Source organism: Atta colombica, unplaced genomic scaffold, assembly GCF_001594045.1.
Source record: "Atta colombica isolate Treedump-2 unplaced genomic scaffold, Acol1.0 scaffold18, whole genome shotgun sequence".
Taxonomy (NCBI): Eukaryota; Metazoa; Arthropoda; class Insecta; order Hymenoptera; family Formicidae; genus Atta; species Atta colombica.
In genome coordinates, this window is record NW_017259271.1 from 481,857 (window position 1) to 495,101 (window position 13,245).

A 13,245-nucleotide genomic window follows, 5' to 3' on the forward strand; every position below is an offset into this window, starting at 1 on the left:
AATAATACAATATATCTTTTTAACTAAATTTATATTATATTTATTTTATCCTTATTCTTTAATAACATATTAATATACTTTCTCTCATCTAAATGCACATTCCTATACATTTACCATATATATGTTTGACTTACACGGTTGTGTAAATTACGAAAGTTATGAAAGATACGAAATTAAATCTAATATAAATAAATTTGGATTTGTAAGGCAAGTATTATGAAAAAATTAATAGAAAAAGTATACTTTATTTTTATTCCAAATAACATTCATTAATCAGATTAAATTTATTATTACATTTAAAATTATAATAATCTTTTCTTATTTATTTTTATTAACTATTATATTACAATTTTGAAGTTGTTTCAACAAGTTTTCTTATTCGATCTACCAGTGCCAAATAAGTACTTTACATGAAAAATTTTTATATTTAAATTAAATTAAATTTCTTTATTTCATACTGTTAGTTCCTTAATTTTTTGTGGTAACACTTTTATTGAGCGATATAACGAAATAAAATGGTTAAATATAACAAGATAATAGAAATCAAGCACGGCAATTCTTATGTAAACCAATACGGTTAACAAAACAACTTTATTAATAACTTTATTAATCCGCTTATATGTTTCGGCTCACTTTTGAGTCATCCTCAGAGATAATATGATGTCATTACAAAATTGATTGATGATTGTCATTACAAAAAATTTTTTTTACAAACTAATTCATTTCATTGAGCCACCTCCATCTATCAACGGAAACTATAATATAAAAACAAATTCTAATAACAATTTAAAATGTATTAAAATTATTAAAAAATAAATTTATTGAAAATAAAAACAATTTATTGTAAAATAATAGAAGATAGCTCACTAAAACAAAAATTTATCATATCGCAAACACATAATTCTATCGGTTTAGTCAAAAATCAGTCTTTGATCATTCAGCGAATCAGTGTCAATTAGTTAGTATTGAAATTGAATAACTTTTAATATAATATATCTAAAATGTTAATCACAAAGAAAAGAAAAAAAGAAGAGGAAAAACTCTAATATTAATTATAGTCTAAACGGACATTAAAATCAAAACAGAATCTTTAATAATTTAATCTTAATGTAACAAAAAATGTACTCTGATTAGCTGGCAACGCTCCGATATTTATTGTCCATCTACAATTGGAAAATAGGAAAGCCCTTCCAAATCTGTCTGTAAGTTGAAGCTACGTATCTGTCTCCTGATATGTAGTCTCTGACACCAATCTCTTTCTGTAATAGGATTCCTCATCCAAAATTACAATATTTTCCCAATCGAATTCGTGATCCTCTTCCATCGATGATCTGTTATGACCGAATGTGCGGTTGTGTTCCACTAAATATTCCTGTGCTCAGCTGTTCTCATCTTCAGCTGTCTTCCTATTTGTCTCACGTAGCTCACATTGCAATCTTTGCAATAGATCATCATATTAGATTCTTTTCATGCGAAAGGAGATCCCCTTCCGCCAGTTTGTTTTTATATTTTTTCCGTTAATAGGTGTAGGTGGTTCACTCAAATGAATTAATTTGTAAAAAAAAATTTTTTTGTAATTACATTATATTGTCTCTGAGGATGACTCAAAAGTGAGCCAAAACGTGTAAGCTGATTAATTATTAATAAAGTTGTTTTGTTAATTGTATTGGTTTGCAGAAGAATTGCCGTGTATAGTTCCTGTTGCCCTGTTATACCATTTTGTATCAGTTTGTTAATAATGTTCTGAAATTGGAATTAAATGATATCTATAGAGAAAAATAGACTTTATTCGTACAGTTGTTTCGATTCATACACGATATATCCCATTGCTTACTTAACTGTAATTCCTTTTTTAGTAGACCAAAAAATCTATCTTCCTATTTTAAGTATCAGACTGCTCCTCGCTCTGATAAAGTGAACTGCAAGGTTCACGAAACGTTGGTATTCCAAGAAATCTGGACACGGAGGAAACCGCGAAACGCATAATCTCTATATAGAAAGCACCCATGGAAGCTTTAAGAATATTATCTTCCTTTATATATTTGAAAAATGTAGAATTTATTCTAAGTATAACTAATTTTTGTTAAAACAGAAGAAGGAATTGTTAAAAAATCATTTTAAAAATATCAGACCTATTATCAGAAAACAAAGATTGGTGGGGATGTTGAACTGGATAGTAATAAAAAATTAAAAAATGATTATTGATTGTCTTTGCACTCAGATAGGCTCAATTCTATTAACATGACAATTGATGAAATATATATTGAATTCCATCGTCACCGATTGGAAGAGGACCATGAATTCGATTGGGAAAATCTTGCAATTGTGGATGAGGAATCCCAGTACAGAAAAATATTGATATCAGAGATACTACACATTAGGAGACAGACATGTGGCCTCAACCTGCAGACAGATTTGGAGAGGCTTCCCAAGACCTACTTTCCAATTGTAGACGGACGAAATAAATATCAGAGCGTTATTATTGCCAGCTAATCAGTATACATCTTTGTTACATTAATATAACTAATATAATTAATCTTTAATATTAAATTATTAAAGATTTTAATTTAGATTTTAATCCATCCGTACTATAATTAATATTAAAACTTTTTCCCTTCTTTCTTTCTTTTCTTTGCGATTAACGTTTTAGGTGTATTAAAAGTTATTCATTAATTTCATTAATATTTCATTATATTAATTTCATTTATTCATTAATAATATAACATTGACATGATTCGTTTAATGGTCAAAGATTGGTTTTTGACTAAATCGATAGAATTTAAGTGTTTGCGATATGGTGAATTTTTATTTTAGTAAGCTACTTTCTATTATTTTATAGAATAAATCGTTTTTGCTTTCAATAACTTTTTACCTTTTAATAATTTAAATACATTTTAGATTATTATTAGAGTTCGGTTTTATATTATAATTTCCGTTAAATAGGTGGAAGTGGTTCACTGTAATGAATTAGTTTGTAAAAAAAATTTTTTTGTAATTACAACATCATATTGTCTCTGAGGATGACTCAAAAGTGAGCTGAAACATGTAAGCGGATTAATTATTAATAAAATTATTTTGTTAACCGTTGGTTTGCATAAAAATTGCCGTGCTTGATTTCTATTGTCCCGATTATATTCAATTATATTCAATTATTTTGTATCATTAAGGAGTCTTTAGGAATTAATTTATTGATATAACGAATTTTTATAATATAATAATGTTTTGAAGAAAAATTAAATAATTACTACTTTGATTCGAAGAGAAAATGTCTTTGAATGAATTGTGATATAATAATATTTTTTAAGAAGAATTAAAATCATTTGGATTGGAATAAGAAGATCCTCCAATAGAAATGCAAAAACATATATTTATGCTTTATTGCATAAAAATTAAAGATAATACTACTTGGATGTTTTTTATTTAATATGTATGAGATTTAATTTGGCGTCAGATGTTGATATCAAATCTTTTACAAGAATGATACATATTGCTAAAATTAAGTAACTTCCATTAGATGAATTTAAAATTGAAGTAAATATGATCTACTTATTTCATGACGATCCACTTATTTCATGTTCAACAACATATTATAAGCAAATTTTTTGGAATACCATGGATTCTCCTCTCTCCCCTATAATTGCTGATATTGTGATGCTGGATGTAGAGACGTTGGCGAATTATTCGTCGGCAAAGTATTCTCAATCAGCAAATTATTATTCAACATTCTATTCTTCTATAGATACATAGATACATTCTATAGATATATACGTATGTAGATGATATTTTATTGGCAATTCCTAATTATTGTTGTAATAAATGATTAAGGAATTAAATTTTGTACATAAACGATTAAAATTTACGATGGAAGTGAGAATAACAATCACATAAATAAATTTTTTTAATGTTAAATTCTAAATAAATTAGAGAAGACAACAATATCATATTTGATTCATATGAAAAGGTCATTTCATCCGACCTACCTACAATTCCCACCATCTAATTTCTTATAAAAAAGGAATTATCATGGGAATGTTAAATAAAATAAAATCCATATCTTATCTCCCTTTTCATTTAAAAAACCTTTACAAGATGATAAACATCTTGTTATAAAACAGTTATTCTATACATTTTATCTTTAAAATTATTAACGAAAGACTAAAATATCATTTTAACAAAAAATTAATAAACAAACGGACATATAATACAAAGAAACTTATAAAAAAAATTGCCATTACATTAAATTACATTAAAAAAACAACCAACAAATCCTCAGCCATTGCTAAAAGAATGCATTCAAAGAATGCAAGTTGCATTCACAATAACCTGCAAACCAATTTCAAAACGGGCAAAGATGTATTGTAGTTAAAATGAATAAATGTGAAGTAGCGTACAGAATTGAGTACCAAGATTGTGAAGCCACATATGTGGCAAATTAAAGGACAATTATGTACAAGAATTAAAAAACATCTAAAACGACATTCACAAAAAAAGTGGTTCCCCCTTTGTAATTTTTGAACACAGAATTTTCCAAAATCATACATTTGATTGGAAAAATATAAGAATTTTACACAAGTGAGTCCTCTTATGAGAGCTATGTCCGAATGACAAAACAAGAATCTAGAAACAAATAAAGTGATACAGAATTGCCGAAACAATTGCTTATCCTCATTTTGGATATATTGTCTCATTATAATAATACAATTAATAAATAATATTAGGTTTTATTTTGATTTAATAAAATTTAATTTGGCGTCAGTTATTGAAAGAAAGATAAAAAAAAGCGCTAAGAATATAGTATTTCTTGAATAAAATCTAAGTATCTAACTCAATTAATAGTAGTTTTAATTCTTTTCCAAGGATATTCTTATTGTTGGTCTTCTTCCAACCCAAATAAAATAGCAGCTTTAATTCCCTGTCAAAAATTATTACTTCTCGAAGAAAACTAACTGTATCAAATGAAAAATTAAAACTCAGGTGCTTGTAATAATATTAATTAATTAAATTAAATTCTATTAAATTAAAAAGTAAAATCCAAGTAGTACTATTTTTGTTATTTACTTAATTCTAATGATATGCATTATAAAAGATTTGATATCAACAACTGGCGTCAATCCCTTAATCCTAAATTAAATCCCTTACTAAATTAAATAAAGAATATACAACCCATAATTGCGACCCATATCTTGTCCACTCAAATATTACCACAAAAAGTTAAAGGAATATACACTTGGCGCTGCTAGATCATAGTATAACGAATCATAGTATAAAGAATGCTAAATGAATGTAATATCTAATATAAGAAAAATGGGAAACATGAGAGTAAAAGTATTTAGCGTAGGTATGTATTCGATTGGATTAAATAGTCGTACAAGTTACGAAAATTGTGTAAGCTATTATATTAGGTTCAAGTCTAAAATAAGTATACTTGGATTTATAAGACATGTGTTATGAAGAAGAAAAAAGAAATAAATAATAAACTTTATTTTTATTCAATTTAAGATTCAGACTAAATTCTTTATTAAATTTAAATTGTAATTATTCTTATTATTTATTTTTTTAACTATTATTATAATTTTTTAAAAATAACACACTTTCAAATAATATCGTTCAATCTTAACTCTATCGTGCCTTGACTAACTAGTATTATTTTTATACTCTGACTTATTATATATTTGTTTTATAATGGTATTTGTTTTATAATTGTACGAATTCTTGGACTATTTTCTTATTATCATTTGCTCTTGTACTTGTAATCACAATATCTCTCAATATCAAATGGTAAGCCACACATTGTCATTAGTATTTATAAATTCACTAATTAACATCTTTTCGTTCCAGAAATGAATTGAGTAAAATTGCAAGGAAATTCATACTTTACTTTGGATCTTTCAATTCTATAGTGGCTGCTATTGATATGCTATTGATATGCTGCATGAGTGATATGTTCACATATGTCGCATATGTTCTAAGAACTGTATTAACGCTGATGATGATTCTAAAAAGAGTCGAAACGTTCGTCTTTATGGAAATACACGCTATCAAGATCTGCACTGATTAACATTATTTTCTGATCACGCTCCAACAACTGCGTTATACTCTCATCTGCCCGTTTTCCTAGGATTTTTATTATTTGGAGAGACATAGAAAAATTGTTAAGATTTCCGTTAGTATTTTTTATATAGTTGTTTTTATATTTTTTATTGCTCAATCTAATAGTGCTAAGGGTTACTTCTTTAATATTTTGTGTTAACACTTAAATGTGGACAAGTTAACGCAATTGTGGATAATATTCTTTATTTAATATTTTATTAAATAAAGCGCCGGCGACATACATTGTGTAATTACTTTTGTTGGTAGCAAGCGATACTTATCGCGTGCCACAGATATCCGAGATTTCCGGCAAATATTGTTCTCAGTGTATCTCAGCCGTTTAAATAGAGTATTATGCTCTCGCTAGCTCCAGGTACGTTATACAATATACCTGTGTAGTGGCAATATACTGAAATAGTTTATCAAGTTTCTCAAATTGCAAAAAATAATGAAATACGTCGAATAGGGGACAGCTCTGATAATCTTGACCTTGACATATGTTGTCAAGATCATGACCTAGATACCTCCATCAAGTTTTAACCGTCGCTCGTCATTGATTAAAAAATTATTATTAAAAAAATTTGAAAAATTATGCTTTTTTTTATTATATAAAACAGAATTTTTTTGCAATAAAACAATTTTAAGTGGCTACAATTAAAAAATAATAATATATATAAAAAGCACACACCATTACGCAAGATCTTGGAAGCGAAATAATAATTTATTCAAATCGAAAAAAAAAAAATATATATATATATAGGGAAATTCTTTGTTGGTTGGATACCCTTAGCATTTTTATTCATAACTCAGATGAGAATCAACATATCATTGATATCAAGTACTACTACTATCTGGAAGCTGAGGTTAATAGCTACATTGTGGACAAAAAAAAATCATTGGGTTTTTTTTTATAGCCAATTCAAAAATGATTCCCTCAAATTTTTTAATGTAGGTTGGACATCCCCCAAAAAAACGTTAAAAATGCACAAAAACTCAAGTAAAAACACAATGTATACAAAATTTATGAAATTTCTTCAATTTATGAATTGATCTCAGTTGATTTGAACATAAAAAAATGAAAATTTGAATGAAAATAGGCTTTGAAGAGGAAAAATTAATAAAAATTGAAATGAAAATTTGGAAAAATCAATTTGGAAAAAAATCACCGAAAATTTCATTAAAATGCAATAAAAACACTTTTTATTTCACTTAATAAGAATTCCGAGCATCAAAAAATCATAAACAATTGCGTCATATGGTGAAAAATGAAAAAAAATGGGTATCCAACCTACAAAGAAAAAAAATGTCCAACTTACAAAATTGTTAACATTTAGAAGTGCATTGAAAAAAAAAATTCAGTTCATGATTTGTTCGGAATTCTCTTTTTATGAAAATACATAAAAAGTGGAGCATAGCACATATATTCACCTTAAATTTTCGATGAAAATTATTCAATTTATAACCTTAGTAAAAAATGGAAATCTTAATTTTCACTTTTTTTTCGATGTTTTTTTCACAATTTGTTTGGCACAGAAATCTGTGGCGCGTGTCTATTCGCTCCAAAATCACATATAATAAAAAGTAAAGTTTAGTATTTTAGAGACGATGACAGTCGGAGTTTTGGTGAAGGGGTGTCCAACCTACAAAGATGTCCAACTTACAAACTCTCCTCTATATATATATATATATATATATATATATATATATATATATATATATATATATATACGTTTTGGTCTTGATTAAATCATCTTCTGTATAACTTTATAATTAAATAAAAAAATAATTACAATAAAATTGAATGATTATTACATGAAAAGTTATCTAAATTATAAATTCAGTCAATTGTTATTACGATATAAACGCTTGTTTAGACTATGATAATCAGGTAAAAATGTTCGTAAGATTATAATTAGATTAATGTAAACATTTATTATTATATTGTATATAGGATGTAGCCTTCTGTGTCATTTATTGTTGAAAATTAGTTTAGTGGCACGAAGCACTTTCAATTAGATTCTATTATAACAATTTAATGAGTATACAAATTAAAGATAACTATTACAGACAAAATGAAACAATATTACAATAGTATCCCTATCGTACTTGATGTATTCATATGTACCGTTTCTTACGTTTTAATGATTATTTAATTTGGTATGGGAATTAACTTGATGCAAATTGATCAAATTTTTCTTGTGAATAATACATAAAATTTTATGGAATTTAACTTAACGCCAATTGTTAATATGTGTAATAGGCTAATGTGGCTCTTGCTCGACCTATATATTGAATCTAATAGCGCACAGTATTTTACAAACAAACCGCAACTTGTCACTAGGGAAATACGATTCAAAAAAAGCTGCGCATCACTAAACCCAGTAGTGACAAAAGTGCAACGTTGTAGTAAAGGTCATTGTAACGTAAGATTAGATTTGGTTGCCATCGAGCATGACACAAGACGCATAATGTACAAGTCGAAGTGCGTGACAGATATCTTTGTACTTTTTTTATTTATTAAACTGTATTAAGCTATCGGAAAAAGTTTCATCTCATACGATAATTATTCTACATTAATTGATGCTTTCTCATAACATTTATCAAACATTATTGTCACATCATATACATAGAGTCTTCTGTCTCTAATTTTGATTTGTTATTATACATATTTAGTATAATAACCTTTAGATAATTATATGATCTCCAGATTATTATAATATGTTGCAAGTTGAAACGGTAATTTTACATATACTGAAATTTGTTTCTCTTACAAGGGAAGTTTCACAACTATTCGGAATCGATTTGATTCTCCATAAAATATGTTGTTAAACATAAAAATCTAAGAGGCACATATTTTTTTTATACGGGCTCTACTCATGTTTAAGGGATGAAACATCTCTTTGAAACAAATATCGTCGGAAATAGAAAAAAATTTTTTTACTTTATTCGCCTCGAAAAAAAATATCGTTTGTTTCAAAGGGGTGTTTCATCCCTTAAACATGAATAGAGCCCGTATAAAAAAATATATGCCTCTTAGATTTTTATGTTTAACAACATATTTTATGGAGAACAAATCGGACAGTTATGAAACTACCAGACAGTTATGAAACTACCCTTGTTAAATTTATTTGAATGTATTAATGGATCATTATTTAAAAAATAACTTGTGATTTTTAGTAATCATTTTGAAGTCATTTTTGATGCCATAACTTGTGTTTTACTGGGATAGGGTAACACATTTTTTTTATCTTCATACTACTTTTTCTTGCTAAAATCATATATTTGAATTTCATGGAATTATCTGTATCTTTGCATTATTTTTTACAGATAAATGGAAGCACTGCATTTTCGTGTTCAATCACAAAGGTGAACTTGTTTATCGCATGTGCAATAAAGGTTACGGAAAATCAGAGTTGTGTTCGCCGGAAGGTATCACATTTCATCCGGAACGCAGTGTGCTTTACGTCGCTGATACTGGAAATAATCGTATCCAGATTCTTGAGAAGGATGGCACATATTTGAATAGCATCGGACCCAAAAATAAAAACACAGGAGACAATGTCAGATTCCGTAAAACTGGCCCAAGCAAATTGAATCAACCGACTGATGTAGCTGTCACAATAATGCATATTGTCGTTGCCGATTCCGGTAATCATAAAATAAAGGTGCAATTATCATTAAAGTTGCCTTAATATAGTTTAAACATTTAGTGCTATAGCATACAAAGAAACTTAAGCAGAAAATATAAACAATAAGAAATTCAACATATTGAATTTGCTATTGATTTTATTATGGCCTTACAGTCTCTACTGTAATTAGCTAATTTGCTTCTAGTTTTAAGTTTTTTTTTATGCCATAGCTCTTTTTTTATTGTCGGATTAAATTTGTCTCTGGATTTTCACAGAAACTTAAATTAAACGTACATGTACAAAACTGCACGTACAAAATTGCGACAATATATATGAAGAAATATTAAAAGTATGCATGTATACGTGTATGTACAATTGAGCACAGAAAGATTGCAATACTAATTATTTTAATGAGTTTCGGAACGCACAAATATTACAAGAAAACGGATAAATATTACATAAGACAGATCTAGTAAGCTACACGCATCATCCTAGAGCATTCGAGGAGCGCATTATCAGTACCATTTGTATAATGTTATACTTGTCTCACGTCTAATAGATGAAAATAAAATGATACAAATAGCGTTAATAATCTCTTTAAATGCAGTCCTAATGTACATATCTATTTCGACAGTACACTTGGTACACGGTCCTTCTGACAAATATTCTAACCTTCAGTACTGGTGAGTGCTGGTGAGTGTGCTGAAGAAATAGGTATGTACATTTGGATGGATTTGTTACACTTGAAGAAAATTTTTTTTTTTTTTTAATTCTTTTTACGATATCCCTCAAAATGGTTCAAATCTATTGAAAATAATTCCTGCCAAATTTTAGCTTGAGCGAACAACGTGAAGGTATGCTGGCTTATTTGAATTCCCTTATATTATTATACTATTAATATTCACTTTTAATTCTTTGTTGCATATGTTTTTTTATTAAATATATTTTGCTGAATTAAAATATATAGTTTTTAAGATCGCTGATTTTAAAATAAAATTTAAAGAGTTAAAGAATTAAGATTAGAAATTCAAAGAATTAAAATATAGATTACTTAAATTAAAAAAATTAACTATGACTTATGTGCAAAATTTTATGCGTAAGAATATTAAAAGATTATAAAGAATAATAAGAATATCAAGAATATAAAGAATTAAGGACATTGAGAAATTTTATTTCATATCAAATTCAAGATATCTTAATGCTAGGGGTGTGCGAGTACCTAGAAATAGGGTCAGGTAATAATCGAGTCATGTCGAGCGAATCCCGAATGTTTGGATACCTGAATGTCGAGATAAAATACTTGATTCAAAACCCGAAACTCTATTCAGGAATTCGAGAATTGATATATGATTTGGGACAAAATTGTTCTGACTGATCTTAAATTTTTAAGTTTGAAAGCATTTTATTTTTTCACGTGTGTCGTGTAATTAAATATAAATATAAAATCGTGTAGTTAAATGTAGTTAAATAAAAAAAAAGCAATGTGTGAATAATTACTTTATTTTAAATTTAAGTATAACATTTCGTTATTTTTATAAAATACTGCCAATGAACTTTTATTTCATTGTTGTCTTTTTAAAGATACATTTTCACTACTTACATGTATCGAGTTATTACTTCCTTCATCTCTCTTTTCCTCACAAATATGAGATATATTTCTATGTGAACACAGTTATATGTAGATCATGATACATCGCTATTAGCCATTACCGACCCAATTAAATAATAAACAGAACTGTGAAATACACATAACTGATATGACACATCGTATGATATTATTCAGTAAGTTGGAAACTATTGTGAGTACATATTGTATAGAGTGATTGAATTAAGTGTGAAATTAAAATGTCTCATATTAGTGTAGAAGATGAAGATAATAACAATTCAACGCACGCAAACAGTGAAAATGTGTCATTAGAAAGGCAACGATGAAATAAAAGTCTGGCAGCATTTTATAAAAATAAGTCAGCATAAAGCGAAATATTTTATTTGATCAAGAATGTTGGATAAAATATGGCAATATGAGTTGCCTTTCACAACATTTAACTTCAAAACATAATGAAAGAATAATTACAAGTTTAATGATGCAACAACTACACAGTAGCAATCGGAACATACAGTATTTAAATAAAAATTCAATGCGAGTGAAATAACTAATAGAAGCGGTAGCATGAATGATAGCACTGGATTTATAACCTTATAGTATAGTCCACGCCGCGCACACCTCCATAGCGCGCTTGCCAAGCTATCCCCGCTCCCCACGGCCCGCGCACCGAGCGATCGGTAGGCGTATACACTTCGCAATAAGCGCACCGGGTTCGGTTATTCTTAAGGATTAATATCTTGTTAATTATTGGGGAAACTTACAAAATGATAGAAAACTTTCGATTCAATTTAGTCCGCTCTACCTGCCCATGAAATATTTGATTATTTCCTGTATCATATATACAGATATTCTATATACATGTGCGCGTGTGTGTGCGTGTGCGTGTGTGTGCGTGTGCGCGTGTGCGCGTGTGTGCGTGTGTGTGCGTGTGTGTGCGTGTGTGTGCGTATACGTGTACGTGTGCGTGCGCGTGTGTGTGCGTGTGCGTGTGTGTGCGTGTGTGTATATATATATATATATCTGTCTGGAAATAATATATATACAGGGTGATTCAAAATTCCCGCATCCGAAGTATAAGACATGATATTTTATACTAAACAAACAACTTTTTCCTTTAACAAAATTGCGTCCAACAAGTTTTTGCAGTAGAGCAGATTGAAGTTAATAAACGCTTCTAGTCTACATAACGCTCAGAGCCGACGCGCGTGTACCTCGTCTATTATCTAACAATAACATTTGAAGATATTCAAATATGACTTTATTATAAATTAGTTTATGACATCTTAACACAGTCTTAAATAATAATAATAATAATTACTTTCATTACTTACGTAATAAATAATTAAAAAGAATTGTTTCTGATGCCGCATCATTTCAAAATGTAGATACATATGAATAACAATACTTTTTGCAATCCGAGCGTTCTAATTCTAAATATCGCACATTTGCGTGATAAATATTATTCAACTTAAAGAATAGCTTACTGTTAAGCGAATGCATAACTCTCAAATGCTAACAAACTGATCTATTGTATGAAACAGTAATAAAAAATAAAGTAAAATGTTCGAGGTAAGGTACATTAAGCATTAATTCTTTCTTTACCCTTTACGATAAAGAATACGATAAAAAAATCAATCAAAATTATTAATTTTCATGTTAATTTAATAATACATTTTAATTAATAATACGTTTATTAACACATTTAACAGTATATTTTAATAATAATTAAGTTTCAATAATACATTTAGCAGTACAAATTTTTTCAATGTTCATTACATTTTAAAAGTCAATTGTGCTGCTGGTACTAGTATGATATAAGATACATGAGGAGGTTGCACGGTCGGACTTGTACTTCGTGTGTGTGTGTGTGTGTGTGTGTGTGTGTGTGTGTGTGTGTGTGTGTGTGTGTGTGTGTGTGTG

General features: G+C 28.2%; 1 protein-coding gene across 1 annotated transcript in view; it reads left to right on the forward strand.

The window, feature by feature from the left end:
* Window positions 1-13,245, forward strand: part of LOC108686405 (RING finger protein nhl-1-like) — a 169,401-nt gene that overhangs the window by 98,449 nt on the left and 57,707 nt on the right. Inside the window, exon 6 of the mRNA XM_018191707.1 lies at window positions 9,418-9,755. Within this exon, the coding sequence (XP_018047196.1) occupies window positions 9,418-9,755 (338 nt within the window). The remainder of the gene's footprint in view (window positions 1-9,417; window positions 9,756-13,245) is intronic.